A 17,789-nucleotide genomic window follows, 5' to 3' on the forward strand; every position below is an offset into this window, starting at 1 on the left:
TTTATTTATAGCAAATTTTTTCAAAGAAAAGAAAGAAAGCTAACATGAAGAAGTAATTTAAAAAATAATTCAACACATCTTTGAGGGAAAGATAATAGTGGGGGGTTTCCCACAAAAGTTGTCACATGTTGAGAGGGGAGAGGGATTCTTGAAATTGTAACAAGAGGTGGGAGGGGGTAACAAGAAGTGAGATCACATTTTGGTTAAAATATTTTTTTTTATAACAATATATTTTTGTAACATAACATGGCATGTGACAGGTAGAGGTGGTAAAGTGGGGTATGGCACTTCGAGATGGGGGGAGGAGGGGGAATGTGCTGAAAAAAAAGTGTGACATTTATGGAAAGCTCGCAGATGAAAGAATGAAAAATTCAGGTTTACATATTTCACTCTTCATACATTTATTATAAGAAAAACAACACATGCATTTATTTTATTCAGATTCAAGATTCTATATTAAGAATATCAAGATTGTTTTATGAAAAGTAGAAAAAATACACAAACTTACATCCTCTCCAACAATGTTTGGACACTGATCCTCAACACATTTCAGCATGCAAGATGCAGTACTCTGTAACGAAAGTTTTTCTTAAAAAGCTTATATGAACCCAAAAACTAAATATCATGATTTAGTAAATCTTGAAATTAAAAAAAAACTTAATGCACTAATTTATTGTAAGTTAACTCCATCAGGGTGATAAATGTGTATGATGGCTTTTTTGAAATTCTGAAACTAATTTGTACTAATCAATATTATTCACAAACATTAACTAAACAACAACAAATAGTTCATAATTACAAGAGCAAATCCATAACATGTACAATACATAAAGTACACTGCAATTTATTAAATGAAATGTACATAAAATAATGTATAATAAGTATAAATTAAATGAACTGTTTGAGATAATCTGGCAATGGGACGCTCGTGATCTTGTAATCTTAATTTTAATCTAGTGTGTCTTGCAGAATCATAACTGTAATCTAATTTAGTTAATCGTAATTTCGTTTGGTAATCATGTAATCCTGACTTGTTGAAAGTGAAAACTTTTAAGTTGCAATTCTACAATGGTGAGAAGAAAATATGAGTTCGATAGAAACATAACCTCAAGCTTTTTAGTCAGAGCCTAAGGCCTTGTTGTTTAGTGTTCGTTAACGGCTGAGGGTCATAAACAAGCTCTATTTGCTTTTTAGAATTGGTCATCAATTTTCCTTTTCATCCGTCAATGGCAGGTAAAAAGAGCGAAGCTGCCGCTTGGGAAAGAGAGCAATATCAAATGCACAAACCCATGTTTTCAGGCCCTTTCGCACTTAGTTTTTTGAAAGTGATACTGATTAGAACTGACACCACCATGGTGTCAGTCAGGTGCCACAAAACTTTTATAAAGCACGCTAGTGCTCTTGTGCATTTGATTGTCTTTGCGTTTCTTTTCTTATGAGATTTTTGGAAAATTTCAATTTAAGACATACAAAATCACAAATTAAAAGTCAGTTTATTTTCTTCCTGTAAAATGCTTATTTATGCTGGCACAGGAAAAAAAAAGATATTATAGAACAATTTTTTGCTCCTTAGAAGTGTCCTGCATTCCTGCCCAGGGCACAAGCCCCTGGTGCCCGTGCAATAAATAGGACCTGGGTTATTAGTAAATCAGAATCCACAATTGTGTGACATTGTTACCACAAATGTGCCATGAGAATAATGTATATATATACAGGTATATAAATGCGTATCTGTGTGTGTGTGGTATTTTTCCCGCACGAGTCTTTAATCATAATCAAAATCGTAATCGGCATATCATAATCGTAATCGATTATACTTTTTACATAATCTAATTGTTTCTGTAATCATGATTAAGTTTTGGCTGAGGATTATAATTATAACTGTAATCCATTTTTTCAGGCTCATAATCATAATCGATTACATTTTCTCGTAATTTACACCAAGCCTGCTCTAGAGATAAAGGTTAAACAATTCAGTTGGCATCACCGTTTATTTTGTTAAACGCCACTATATTTGAAAACTTACTATTAAATGACTTTCAACAGTATCCCACAGTTCTTGAACAAAATCTTGAAGTCTAGTTTCTACTGGATTACCAGACTCTTCTTGTTGCAGTACTACTTCATGCAATCTTGTCAAAAGCTAATGGTGGCAAAATAAAAATGGTAAAAATTACTATTGATACTTAGTAGTCATAAAGTGAATACATGAAAAAACTTCGTTCTATTCAAACAGCAATATGATAAAAATATGCCTTTTATTTTTGAATGATTATTTACTTTTAAAGAAAATGATCCAAATAAAGAATAGTATTAAGCATACTTAATATCCAAAGAGATTATGTGAAAGACAATTCTCATAAGGTTGTGCCACTGTTAATATTTAGACAGTATAATTTATGTACTTTGTATGTAGTGTGATATTTACAGTTTTGTTTTTTATGTTTTTACATAATAAATTTTTTATTACTACATTTTTGTTGCTTTTATAATTTTTTTTCTTTTTTTCATTTGTTAAAAATTCTGTTTATAAAGATATGCATTGCTTCACATTATATTGATATTAATAAAGCCATTTTACGTTTTATACTTTTATAAAATTAGAACTTTTAAGATTTGTATTAAATCCAAACATGGCATTTCATAATGGTACATCAGAAAACTAGTAGTTTAGTATAGACATGTGCTCAATATATTAACAATCATTTTTACTTGATTTTTCCAATCATTATATAATGCTCATAAATAAAATTTCTTGCATTAAGTTATCTTATAAAATATGCAACATAGATGTGTGTGAATGTGTCTGCATGGGTCTTAATCATTAAAAAAAGGGATCCTGAAATGCAAAAGTTTGGTACTCGCTGATCTAGAATAAGTCACACGCCTGATAGTTCAAAATTGTGTTCCAACCAAGTTATTCATATGCTTGCCCAAAAACAGTTGTTTTAAAATCAGTAATTGAGATCCAGAGCCGTTATTGAGATGCGCTCCAGAGAGAATTAAGAACTGAGAGCAGAACGAAAGAGAAACATTCTTCGGTTTTGTTACGAATTCAGTATTGAAATTGCTATATCAGTCAACAAGTTTTGTTGACTATTAACATAAATATACAATCTATCAATGTAACATACAATCTATCAATAATAAAACATTGTAAAACAAATTTCAACATCTTCCAAAGACAGTCATATTCCATTACATATTTTGAAGTGAAATAGTTTTTTTTTTAAAGAGTGATAAATACCTGCTTAGCATTATTAGCATCACTAAGGAATCCTTCTGCTTTTTCTACTTCTTCACTTACAGTAACACCATCAACTTCAATCTTTTTAAGATTATTTACAGCATCTTGAAGGTGAACCATCAATCGATCTACAGTCTAAGATAAAATATTTTATTTAAATACTAATGAAAATATTACAACAAAAAATTCATCGCCCAAATTCCAATGAAAAAACTATTTAACACAGATGAGCTTTAATGCAAACTTTATACAAACATGAAAACATTACTTCAGTAAAGACAGAATTAAAAATACATAAAGTGCATAAAATTTTTGATACTGAAAGTTTACACAAATTTTTTCCACCCAGAAACTTTCATTTTTCGTATTGAAAAAGGGCACTTTTCAATCCCAAAATTCATGTATAAATTATGCATTATGTTATAAAAATATTAATTTATCCCATAAAGCAAACGCTTTACTTCATTGTTGCAGCTGACCATCTGAAATGGATGGAGGGGGGGGGGGGGGCAGATTCTATTTTGAAAATTCAACAACACATTTACAAGTACAAAATTTTCAAATGTGTAAGATTATGCACATAAACACAAAAAAATTAATTTGACATATTTCCCAAAAGTCTTTCTAATCCTAAAATTGTTTTGATAAAAAAAAGAAAAAAAAAAGAGGCGAATGACGAACGATTTATAAATGACTATCATTTGAAAATGTTAAACGTTTCTAACTTTTCTTGTGAAGCTAAGATGTTGGAAATGCTATCACAACTGGATACACTCATTTTAAGTATTGTCTTTTTAAAAAGTTTTTTGAAAGGTTCTATGTTACCAATATCTGCTGAATTTTTATTTTTATAATGAAAACAAAATTTCACTAATTCTTATTAATTAGTAAATTAAAATAAAAGCAAAATGTGGCCTATCCACTGTCTTTCAATACGCATTTGGATCATATACAGCAGGTTAGATAGCAAGCTAACTACAGAATAGATTACTTTATTAAGAACATATTGCACCAACATGATACATAGTTATCAGTATTGAAGTTAAACCAATAGCTAAATGAGATGAAATTACAGAGCAAAATTTAATTATAATTACTTAATATCAAAATTACTTTCATACCTGTTGAGCAGAGCTAAGGAGAAAACCTTGTTGTAATCGGAAAGCACGTCCATTGGTGTATTTTTTGGGAGAAACATTTCGATGTAAGCATTCTTCTATCTGTAGTGGAAGGTATAAACAGCTCAAATCAATAAACAAACATATAAAATCGCTTAGATGAAAAATAAAATTAAGCTTCAAGTAATATTGTTCATAATATTACCCTTTTTAATGAAACTTCAGTTTTTTCAGGAGCAACTTTCATGGCAGCAGTAGCATCGAAAATAGGACAGGGCATATATCTCAAAGTAAAATTCCTTTAAAAAAAATTATAAAATTATAAGCAACTCACACAAGTATAAGGTGCAATTAAGCATAAGATAATCAATATGATGATCAAGTGTAAATTACAATCAGTTCACACTTTTGGAAAGCACAAAAAATATTAAAAAAATAAAAAAATTATGCATTATTTATTATATGCATTTTACTTAACATAAATAAAAGATTTTTCTTACTTTTCCAGAGCATAAGCTACATCGTGAAAACCTTGCGGTGGTGTAGCATTTCTGTCCCACAATATGGATCTTAGCTTGGAATTTATTTGAAGGGCTTTAGCAAGGGTTTTGGCTCCAGCTCCGCCCATATAATTACCCCTAAAATATTTTGATAGTCAATGAATTACAATCAATATGACCACACAATTATTTTAAAATCAAACTTACAAGTAAAAGTACACAGACATATTTAAACTTTAAGAGCAAAAACAGAAATTAATACAGCCAGTGGCGCACACAAGGGGTACAGAAGGTCCCCCTCTCCCCCATTTATCGACTTATTTTTAAACTCAGAAAACAAGTAAATTATGTAGTACAAAAAAAAAGGAGACAGTTATCAAGTAACTTACGTTATATCAATAGCAGTAAGACTTTGATTGCTACCTAGAGCATTGATTATAACACAAGTATCTCCTCGAAGTTTGGAATCAGCAAGAGAGAGAGATTCTAACACAGTCTCCTCATCCTGAACAAGTTGAACAATAGAATCTATAACTCTAGTCATGTACCTAAATCAATTTCAATCAAAATTAAAACCAATAAATAATAATTAGTAATCAAATAACAATGATCAATAATAATGATAATCAATTATAAAAAATAAACAGTTTTAATCAATAACAAAAATCAATTTTCAATAAATAATAACAATATCAATTTTAATAAATAATACATATTCAACTTTAATAAATACAAAACCAACTTTGCTAAATTAATAAAAAATTATTTCAATTTAAAAAAAAAAGGACCATGTCTTACTTTGGCTTAATGTTCACAAAATTTCTGCCAAGTGATAAGTGCTTTATTGACTTATTTTTTGCTACAGATGTAACTATATTTGCTAAATCCACATCAAAACCTAAAAAGTTAGGAAGAAAACATATATATGAAACTTGAAGCAATACGCACTAAAGACTTCTTTTAAACTATTCCACTTAACAGAAAAAAAAAGCCTTTGAGGTATTCCTTTGTACATAACTAAAACATACCAAACTGAATTTGATTTTCTTAAATAAAAAAATAAAATAAGAGAATAAAAAGTTTAATTCCAGTTAACTAGAGCTTTTAATGCATTCTTTGATACATAACTAAAGTACACTTAATTGAATTTCATTTTCTTAAAAAAAGGGGGTTAAAAAATAAATTCTGGTTGACTAGTTTAAGAGAAATGCAAAGAAATTCTTTTATAGCAAATTTACATCTTAAATACCCTTAATACCCTTAAATAGGCCCTTTGAAAAATCTCTTCCTGTTATTAAAGTGTTCTCTATTCCAGAGAATTTTATTCCTGTTAAATTGCTTTCCCTAAAATGTACTTTTCTTTTTCTGCTGACAAATGAAAACCATATTGAGCTATTTGACCCAAAAAAAAAAAAAAAAAAAACTCTAAGTAAATGGTTTAAATGCTGAGCAAACAAGCAAAAGATAGCAAAACAAAAATATATTTAGGCTTAAATTCCTTTCAATTTTCAAGTAAAAGTCAGGTAAAAATATTCAGATAATAGTCAAAATTAATACTCTAAACATTGATTTTAAAAATGTAACATATGTCAAAGTTGAATGATCAATACTAAGGCTAAGTGTAACTTATCTAAACATTATATACACTCAAAACTGTTTTTGTGCGGTAAACAGGGACCAGCATAAAAAAAAATTTATAAATAATTTCGTCCATTTCATAAATAGTTTTGTCGATTAAGCCCCAATCTTTGATTGAACGTTTTATATACCGCACAAAGAAAAAATAAATAAATAAATAAATAAATAAAAATAAATAAATAAATAAAAAAATAATTAAAAAAAATTGTACAAAAGACAGCAAAATAAGTAAATAAATAAACAGGATAGAGTACAAAACAGACCCCGAAGTGGTTTTTTGAGGGGAAAAAGTAGGAAATAAGGAATCAAAAATTGAAAAAGTAGGAAAAAAATCACTTAAAAAAGTAGGAAAAAATAGGAAGAGATGGGACTACACACATGTCAAGAGGAAACAAATTTAAAGTAAATTTTATTTCTAATGTAAAAACTACCAGTATTTTTGATTTAAAACTGTCCTAAAAATAAACTAACAGTACTTTTGAAGTATTAAAGGGATTTAATGAAAGGCCAAGTCGCAAAAACAAAACGAAAGAAACAAGGCAACAATCTACAGTACGAAAAATAAACTGGTGGAAACAAAGATATATATGAAAATAAAATCCAAACAAAGAAACACTGTTCAACAATATAGTAATAAAATTTTTAAGTGTGAAAGAATAAAATGCAATATAGCGATCACAAAAAAAAAAATTTTGTGCAATAAAACCATTTTTGTCAAAGATTTTTTTTGTCAAAAACGAAAGCATTCCTTCGAGAGCATCTATTTATCATTTGAAAATACTAAAACGTTCAGCTCCTGTTGTCATAAACTATGATACAAAAAGCAAAGCAAATATTAAATTAGTTTTAGTTAAAATAATCAGCAGCTGACATGCATTCTTGCATAAACAGGGACAGATGTTTGAATTTGAAGAAAAAGGAAAAAGACTGAAAATACAGAACTAAAATAAATTTGTTCTTAAATATGCGACATAAAATTTATAATAAAATAATTAAACTAAATATATAACGAAGTACGTAAATTATACGGTTTGTATTATGTTGTGTACTTTTAGCATTCAACATAAATTTTTGTTTCAGGCAAGTCATTTATGAGGGGTTAGTGGGGTCAATTTCTCCCCTCACTGGCTTTGGCAAATTAATGTTTATTTGCATTCAGTATACATCCTTTGCTAGTCACCCCCGGGGGAAAATCAGAATGAGGGGCCAGTTTTAATTTGAATCAAGCAATAAAAACGAATATTGTTTTATTGGTTTGATGGTTTTTTACCTCTTTCTTGTTCCAAAATTTGTCACTGAAAAAAAAAAAGCAAAAATGCATGCATGGTAAATATAACATTTTTATCAAAGCCAAAGATCAGTTACTAATGCTTCTTTCTCTGTGCATAAAAAGCGAAGACATGTAGTTTAGTTCGATATACATCATACGACAAAAATATTCATTCGGAAATAGTTCACGAAATTGAGAGTGAGGGGGGAGCAACTGGTATCAAATATATCTCTTCCACTCCCCCCCCCCCCCCCGCCCTTTGATCAGGTGCCGTGAGCACAATAACTTACAGTTGATACGCAGCATCGATATAATTGCCGCACCCCGAAAAGAGTAAGAGTCTGTTTAAAAAAAAGTTATATGTTCCGAAATGCCGCATTGCCATAAATGCAGCACATAAAAATTATGAGCAACTCTTCGATATTGATGATATATCTGAATAGAAAATACCCATTAAAAAGAAAAAAAAAATACAGTATATATTTGCTTGTGGCTCTATTCCCCAACTTTAAAAAAAAAATGGAGGAATAATAACGGGATCTCACATTTAAATTGATTTCTGGTTTTTCTCTAAAAATCGGGAACGTTTTGCCCATCTAGTTTTTTTTTTTTTTTTTTTTGCAAATACACTCTTTCCAAGGAAAGAAAATGAAATTTTATATCATGTTTACGATTTAGAATGAACAATAATCATATTTATGTATGAAAAAAGTTAGTTTCCACTATTATTTTTGAAGTGATCCGTTTTTGCCAATTTTTGTTATCTGAGCCTTTTATTTTGTACGAACATCAATAAAATATGTACAGTGTACAGGTTTTTCATTTTTTGCTTCCTTACGTTCCTTTTATTGTTTTTCGTTGCCTTTCTGTTTAAATAGAGCTCCATTTCACTTGTAATCAACCAGGGGCGGCATTTCAGCATTTCGTTTGGGGGGTCGAGTTTCTTGAGCAGGAATTTCCTCAGTACGGTATAAAATAAATATTGGTTAACGAAGGAATAATAAAATGGTTTTAATGTTAAGAATAATTAGGCTTGTTAAGAACAATTAAAATATTTGCGAACAAAGCTTCAAATTTATTTTGTGACAAGTTATCTCGCAAAATATTTCGGTACTAGTTTTTATTTTTTAGTAAAGTTTTAGTCTGATATTCTTGGGGTCAGGAAGAACAGAAAATTTTGGAACTATATTTGTTCAATAGTGTTTTGCTTTATTTCCAGTGTAGGTAAAGATGAAGATCTTGCTTGCCACATTTCTCTTCAAAAGTAATTCTCTAACCTCCTGAGACACAAAAGTCATCTTTAAAATGACTGACCAGATTGAAATAGACCAAAAACAATGGAAGCAAGAAAGTTATGTTAAAAAACACACTTCCTTCATATTTTTCTTTGAAATAACCAAGAAAGCTTTTTAAAATGGGCTAGTATTTATTTTGCGTCATTAAAAAGTATAGTCGTAATTCACGAAACAATTACTCTTCCCTCATGCTATGAATTTTTCTTCTAAGTGTTGTGACGCAGCGAGGGGGGGTGAAAACACCCCCCAGAGACATTGGTTTTAACATAAACGCAAATTCTAATGCAGCAGTTTGTGCATATGAAAGGGCTGTTTGATTTTTAAAAAAATCCCCTTCAGAACATATTTTTCATCCAAAAAAAAAAAACCCCTCCAGAAAATATACCTACAAAAAACCAAAAAATATACCTACCAAAATACCCTCCAGAAGGTATTTTTGATCAAAAGAACCACTCCAAAAAGTATTTTTCACCAAAAAAAAAAAAAAAACAAAACCCTCCAGAAGGTATTTTTGATTTTAAAAAAAAAAACCTCCAGAAGGAATTTCTGGCTGTGCTAGTGTATAAGTGTAATATTTTCATTTTCGTTTTCAATAACCAACTTACAAAATATTGAATTTAAGACCAAAGAGAAATGTATCTCATCAAATCCTGCCTCAATTTCTTGAGAAATTGATTATTTTATTCAAAATATTAATTTAATAATTTGACTGCAACTTCATATGGGTTTTGTCACCTCTTCTACATTGGCATACAATAAAAACTTATAAAAGGTTCTGTCACAAAGTTCCACACTTGGTTCAAGTATGCATTAGTGCGAAAATTACAGAGTTTCAATTATCAATCCAATAATTGATATTGAAATTTTTATGATAGAGTGTAGCATTGTACACAAAACGCTCTGCAGGATATAAAGTAAACAAAAATTCAAAAAAAGTCATACACATTAAAATAACATTAGATTTTCTATAATTGAGAAGATCACTTTCCAGTAATTCTTCCAGGGAGCTTTTATAGGTTTAACTCTTGAATACCATTTGTGTCACTCAGAGATTGTCAAGTAAAGAGCCTGAAGATATATTTGTTGATGTGAAAGTATCTTTTGATGTGGGAAGTTTTTTAAAAAGAGCATATCTTTTCAAAAAGTTTCTATGAAAGAATATAATATATCGAGTTGCTAAAATGTGTTTCAAGTACAGGGAAACAATGAACACTTACTAGCTAAACATTAAGTTATAATATGAGCATTAAATTTACGTAAAATGATATGGAGTTTACGTGTCAAAATTGCGCAGTCTCAACACTGTACGGACATCTCATACAAGATGCACCATCATAACATAGATTACACAATTTTTAAATATTTAATCCATATGAAAAGATTACTTCTTTAGTTAAGGCAAATCATTATTCTCAATCAGTTTTTTCTGTTCTGAAATTGCAGGCAAATGATTTTCTAAGTTATCTAAATTGAATTTACCCTTTTTTTTATTATTCTTAGTGAAAAATTTGGGGGTGCAACCGCCCCCTCTTGACCCCCCTATTTGCCGCCCCTGTAATCAACTATACAAAAATTTGGCAAATAGGAAATTCGGCTTTTCCCGCACTTTTTGGACAGTCGGCCGTTTACTTTAATTAAAGCTTCTAATTGAGGGGTAAATAATATATGATTGCATCAGAATTGGCCGGTATCTGTTTCTTTATTGTTTCGTAAAAACAGTAAACTGAAGTCGGGGTGATAAAAAGAAAGGTCGATCATAAACGCCGCAACGGCATAAAAGTCACTCACGAATATTTAATTTTAAACACTCAGACGCCGCAGTATTTATTCCAGAAATTACTGTAGTCAGTGAATTAAAAACTTAGGATTCGCTTGTTTCTTTTGCTTTTTAAAATTGAAACATGCAGAAAATTATTGGTGCGGCATTGTAAAAATAAGAAAAAATGCACAATTAGAAGTGCTATACTAAAGAAAGAAAAAGTAGGAAAAAAAAGGAAAAAGTAGGAAAATAAGGAGAGAGCTCGAAAAAGTAGGAAAAAGTAGGAAAAATAGGAACTCTTTGGGGTCTGACAAAATGAATTGCAACATTTTAGTATGATATTTCAAATAATATGCAAAATTTATCTATTATCTTTAGTGTTCTTACGTATTGCATACCTAGAAATATTCAACAACAGAAAAAGGGTTCATAATTTCGAAAATTCTGCTGTTTAATTTCTTAGTAACAGAAAGCTTCAAGAAAAAATATTAATACTACCATTATCACTGATGTCAAGACTACAAAGACATCTTATGCCTGGTAAACATGACTCAAGAACAAGAGCGCCATGAGATTTTAGTTCATTATTGCTAAGGTCCAGAGCAATGTCAGTCGCTATTTCATTACAAGCAAGGCCTAAAAGCATTGCCCTAAAAAACAAAAGACATGGAAATTTTAAGATTTCAAAAATTAAAAGACATCAACATGCATGGAATTCAGTGTTTTGCTTAAAATGAAACTCATTGCTTCAACGTTAAGTCTTGTTCAAGGCAAATAAGAAAATTTCTTGGCCCTCAATTATTTTCAATTAAAATTTGAAATAAATGTGGGTGATTAGTAGATTTTTGGTTTTCAAATTTTTAACTGCAAAATTATTTCTATTGGTTAATATTACTTTGTTGTAAAACTATGAATTAAATTCAGGTTTACTCTTTGGTAAGACATTGAGAAGTACACATCTTTTATTATACTAACATTAAAATGAACAAATCGTATTTAATGCAAAGTTGAACTTTAATAATTCAAGGGAACTTGAGATAAAGTTTATATTTTTTTTTCGGGTGCACAAGGAAGATAAATTCAGACAATGAGGCAGTTCAAGCATATTAACCAGAAATAATAATATAAAGCAGGTGTGTACGAATTTTTGTCAATGATTCACTAACTCGTTTTTTAAAACTAAGTTGAAATTTAAAAAAAATTCGCTGACTTTTCCAGGTCATTTTTTAGAAAATTCCAGGTTACTCAGAACTAAAATTTTTTCCTTTAGATTAAAAAAAAAAAAATCCTTGGAATTTTTTTCCTTTTTTTTTTCTCTCAAAATTTTATGAATTTTTTTTTTCTTTTATGTTTTGTTCAAAATTGTTTTAATTTATTTACTACTTGTTGAAAAGAAAGCACGTTCAACTTATTTTTGCGTTTCTTTGATGCTTTGTGTCATGCGCTATGCTAGCATTTTGGTGAAATCTTTTAGCATCCGCTTTTGGTTTACAATAATAATTCTTTTTATTTTCTTATTAGTATATAACACGAAACATATTGAGCAAAATACAAAGCTATTTTTCAGTATAAATATGATTACCTTGTTGCATTGATTGGCATATCATATAATGCATAACAAAAATCAACATCCGCCAATCATAGACCAATGCCAATAATCAGTTTTTTTTCTTTCATATTGTATTAAAGAATGCTCACATAAAAATTTTCCTTTTCTAGAAAATAATTAATTTTTAAAAAATCATATTTAATTGCACATTTACTTTCAATAGATTACCTTGAAATAAACATTGGAAAAAGAAAATTGGGAAAAAAATTAGAAAAAAAATTTCTTCAGGCAAAATTGGAAAATTCCCTTTCCCTGACATTTTTAACTATGTCATTTTCCCTGACAATTCCAGGTTTTCCCGGGTGTACACACCCTGTATAATTAGTCGGTTATAACAAGCAAACATTGCGTTCTTTTTGCGCTTGTTATAAGCATGACGGTACTTAACCAAAAAAAAAAAGAAACAGCTATAACTTAAATTCAGGGTTCATACACTTTTGGTCAAAAAAAGTTCCCTGACTTTTCCAGGTTTTCCAGGTTGTTTTTTAGAAAATTCCAGGTTACTCGCTTCATTCAAAATTTAAGTTTAAATAGTAATATTTTCAGAATAATTAAAATTGTTTAAATTAGCGATGCAGAAGAACTGAAACTTCTCCCCTTAGATAAAAAAGAAAAAAAACTTTTTTTTCCTCTGTTTTCGCTGTCAAAATTTTAAGTTTTTTTAAAACATTTTGTTCAAAATTGTTTTAATTTGTTTACTATTTGTTGAAAACAGAGTACTTTCAACTTATTTTAGCGTTTCTTTGATGTCACGCGTAATATTATAGCATTTTGCTGTAGTCCTGCAGCAACCTTTTAGCATCCGCTTTTGGTTTACAATACTTTTTATTTTCTTATAAGTAGGTTACACGAAACATATTGAGCAAAATGCAATGCTAAATTTCAGTATAAATATGATTAACTTGTTGCATCAATCGGCATACCATGTAATGCATAGTAACAAAAATCAACATCCGCCAATGCCAATAATCTTTTTTTTTTTTTTGCACATATTAAAGGACGCTTACATTGAAATTTCAAACTTTCTTTTCCAGAAAGTAATAGTTAATTTTCAAAAATTCATAACTTTTTGCACATTTAATGTTATTTTCAATATTACACATTGATATAAACGTCCAATTCTGTTTCTGGAAGTTTAAGTCTGCTTCCATTGTGCAAACGATCAAATATGGCGACAAAGTGAAAAATTTAAAATAATAAGTAGATTTTTGGATTTGTAGTATAAAGTAGTAATAAATAATTAATAATCCTTAAAAAACTACAATAAAAGCAAAATAGTCAGTATTTAGCACATAAGAGTCTAAATCAATTAAAACAAAAAAAATGTAATGAAGATTAAATTTTGCATTTTTCCAGAAAATAATTACAAATTATCCGGAAAAAAAGGGCACAATTTGTGTTGTTTTCAATAGTTTGCATTGCAATTAACATCCAATGCCGTTTTCGGGAACTTAGGCACTTGAAAAAGGCTTGTGTACTTCCATCTTGGGAATGACCAAATATGGCGGCTATGCCCAAAAATAAGAAATAACTTTTTTTTAATTTGTTGCATGAAGACAGTTAAAAAATAATAAATCTTCATGATACTACAATTCATTGAAAAGTTTTTATCACATTTGCGTCCGAGGCAGTGAGGATAAGATTAAGTTTTAAGAACAAAATTTTTCATTTCTCAAGAAAATTATTTCAAATAATAATACAAAAACAATTTGCAGACCATTTTTTGTTGTTTTCACCAGTTTTCAATTAAAGAAAACATCCAATTCTGCTTTGTTTTTAGAAACTTAGGCATTTTTGGATCGTATCTACTTCCATCTTGTGAATGACCAAAGATGGCGACTACGTTTAACACGTAGCTGAAATGATTTTCCGATCAACAAAAAAAAAAAAAAAAAAACATTTTCCCCGATCGACCCTCCCATCTACAGGTTGTGCTTCCGAAGCAGTAAATTGTCTTCTCTCCTGTTGAGTTTGTGCATAATTGCTGGTCACCTGATTTTTTTTCCCTTGGGAACTACTGAGAGCCAAAAATGGCGGCTGCTGAAGTTTTTTTGGGTAGCCACTTTTTTTCATTGCTTTAAAATTGTTACAATTTTTTTTAAATACATCGATAAAAATGAAGATTAGATCTTTTAAAACGAAATTCCCTGGGAAAAAATTGGGAAAAGAAAAATTTTTGGACACATTTGGAAAATTCCTTGACATTTTTGACTAAGTCATTTTCCCTGATAATTCCAAGTTTTCCCGGAGCGTACGAACCCTGAACCGAACAGAATGTTGTGGCAACCCATCTAAAACTTAAGGCAGTAGAAAGAAATGCGTTCCCCTCACTGACTCCATGCAAGAAAATCTTCGCTCTTTTGGCGCATTTTTCGTTGTGAAAAAAAAACGTTCATTTTTCGATTGCAGTTTTTAAGTGCCAGCGTCGGTTTAGATAAAAATTTACAATTTTTTTCGTGAAATCACAATAAAAACGAAGACTAGATCTCATAGTACTTAATTCCTTGGGGAAAAAATGGAAAAAAAAAAAAAGGAGGACAAAATTTGAAAACTCCCTGACTTTTCCCTGACATTTTTGACAGTGTCATTTTCCCTGACAATTCCCGGTTTTCCCGGAATTCCCGGAGCGTACGAACCCTGTAAATGTATTCATAAATTTTACCATACTATTTCTAAAAGTATGTATTTCCCTAACTTCATACAAAACTCTTTCTGAAAAAGTAATATTAAAAATACTAAATTCAAAGTTATTACACAAAACAAAACAAATGGAGTCACAGACTTACTTTAATGCTTCAACAGGAAGTTTATTTCCCGACATGTGTAATTGTTTCAAAGCAACTGTACTGGAGAAAAATGCTTTAAATGAAGGTGGAACATTGACTTCCTTCGACTTCTTGGCAGAGAACTGATTTCTGGACAAATTTAAAACAGCTAATTTTTGTGTACAACCCCGAAGTAAAGCACCAAATACCTGAGAAAAAAAGACAATTACTCACAAAACAACTTTGATAAACACACATGTAATTTCACTTTAACACAAGACTTAAAATCTAACCATAGAAATTTCTTAATAAAGACATTTACTTGTAAATATATAGTCACACTCTTTCGTAGCAAAGCTGTAAATAGCAAATTTATGGCTATAACCTAATAGCTTTAGTCCCTCTTCACAATTTACTTTGTATTACAGTACCCTCCCGATTATCCGCAGATTTAGGTGGCAATGGTATCGCGGATAAAGAAAATCCCGGACAACTCAAGAAAAGTTTAAAATAAGGGGTAAAGAAGATACAAAATTATTTACTAAAAAATGATTGTATTGTACATGAAACATGATACACTGAAAATAGGTGCGGTATTAAAAATTATTGCTAATGTATGCAATGGCCTTTAAAAAATTAATAACAATCGAATACATTAAAACTATTGCTAATCGATAATAGTGTATATGAAAATGCATATAAAACTAAAAAAAGATTGCTCATTATTGCAAAAGGATTACACATACACACAAGCAAAGCATGCAAACAGATTAATTGCAGTAGGTCGAACTCGGTTACTTAAAAAGACAGGGGAGAGAAAAAGAAGTTTTTCAAGACTAGTCCGGTCAATTCTTTGCGCACATAAGTAGTGTAGATTTCAATAAGTACGGTAGATATAAAAATCAGTAAGTGGTGTAGATTTAAAAATCAGGTTTCAACATGTTAAATTTTGGTGACATTTGAAGGTTTGATGTCATTGGAAGGGAGGAGGAAGAAATGAACAGGGAATGTCTAAAAATAGGTTTCAAACTTATTAATTCAAAATGTGTGCATTTATCTACTTTCAATTGAAGGGCTCAGTGGATAAAGGTGTTAACTAACAAATCATTCGTTTTGAGAAAAACGCAGTCAAAGTTCAAAGGCTAGTATTTTTTATGCAATGGATAAAATGTTTCTCTTTTGGTAGCAAATGTTAGTTTTTTGCTTGAAATATCCATTATAAAATGATCAGCTGTGAAAACTATCAATTAATGAGTTTTTTTTATCACTTTTATGTAGTTAACACCTTCATCCACTAAATTTCCGATCAAACTTTTCATACCATGTCAATGGATGATGGTAATAAAATACACTAACATCAATCTGAATCACATTTTTTTAATTATAAATTTAAGAAAACATCGAAATATTCTGGATTTAATCTTCTTTACTAATAATAAAGCTGAAAGTCTCTGTCCGGAGGATGTCTGTAGGATGTCTGGATTTCTGTGACACGCATAGCGCCTAGACCGTTCGGCCGATTTTCATGAAATTTGGTACAAAGTTAGTTTGTAGCATGGGGAGGGGGGGGAGTGCACCTCGAAGCGATTTTTCGAAAATTCGATGTGGTTATTTTTCAATTCTAATTTTAAGAACAAAAATATCATAAGATGGACAAGTAAATTACGAAATTATCATAACGTGGAACCGTAACATGGGCACAAGCCAATTGGCGAGATACGAAATTATCATAACGTGGAACCGTAACATGGGTACAAGTCAATATGTTATCAATTTAGTTTATGGGAATGATATTGAAAGATTTTTCAAAAATTCGATGTGGTTATTTTTCTATTCCAATTTTAAGAACAAAAATATCATAAGATGGACAAGTAAATTACGAAATTATCATAACGTGGAACCGTAACATGGGCACAAGCCAATTGGCGAGATACGAAATTATCATAACGTGGAACCGTAACATGGGTACAAGTCAATTGTTATCAATTTAGTTTATGGGAATGATATTGAAAGATTTTTCGAAAATTCGATGTGGTTATTTTTCTATTCCAATTTTAAGAACAAAAATATCATAAGATGGACAAGTAAATTACGAAATTCTCATAACGTGGAACCGTAACATGGGCACAAGCCAATTGGCGAGATACGAAATTATCATAACGTGGAACCGTAACATGGGTACAAGTCAATTGGCGAAAACATTCACTATACATTATTTGTAAATATACAGGCGAACCAAAAGACCTTTTAATTTTTCTATTATGGTCAAAGCCATGCGGGTACCACTAGTAACCAAATAAAGTAAACAAACTTTTTTTCATGCTTTACTGTCATTTACATATCATTTCCATTCATAACAGTGCTGTAAAACCATTGATGTTCCCCTGGAACAAATTTTTGTTGCTCTTTAAGATTTTGAGCTTTTTCCTTTTTTATAGTTCCTGTTTTACCCATTTTTCTAGGAAGACGAATACTAGTATTTAGTGGACTTGCTATTTTCTTGTTTCGTAATAAATCTACTCTTTTAAATGGTAAAGATTGATCATAACTTTTGTTATATAGATAAGATCCATATTCTTCAAACCGAA

General features: G+C 30.1%; 1 protein-coding gene across 2 annotated transcripts in view; it reads right to left on the reverse strand.

The window, feature by feature from the left end:
* The window catches only part of LOC129224007 (F-actin-uncapping protein LRRC16A-like), a 111,966-nt gene that overhangs the window by 51,539 nt on the left and 42,638 nt on the right, over positions 1–17,789 (reverse strand). For both annotated transcript variants that reach the window (XM_054858402.1, XM_054858401.1), the window contains exons 14-23: positions 15,223–15,410; positions 11,326–11,477; positions 5,664–5,763; positions 5,255–5,413; positions 4,866–5,003; positions 4,571–4,664; positions 4,369–4,467; positions 3,248–3,382; positions 2,027–2,143; positions 509–571 (exon numbers count right to left, since the gene is read on the reverse strand). In XM_054858402.1, the coding sequence (XP_054714377.1) occupies positions 509–571; positions 2,027–2,143; positions 3,248–3,382; positions 4,369–4,467; positions 4,571–4,664; positions 4,866–5,003; positions 5,255–5,413; positions 5,664–5,763; positions 11,326–11,477; positions 15,223–15,410 (1,245 nt within the window). The remainder of the gene's footprint in view (positions 1–508; positions 572–2,026; positions 2,144–3,247; positions 3,383–4,368; positions 4,468–4,570; positions 4,665–4,865; positions 5,004–5,254; positions 5,414–5,663; positions 5,764–11,325; positions 11,478–15,222; positions 15,411–17,789) is intronic.

Source organism: Uloborus diversus, chromosome 6 (assembly GCF_026930045.1).
Source record: "Uloborus diversus isolate 005 chromosome 6, Udiv.v.3.1, whole genome shotgun sequence".
Classification (NCBI taxonomy): Eukaryota; Metazoa; Arthropoda; class Arachnida; order Araneae; family Uloboridae; genus Uloborus; species Uloborus diversus.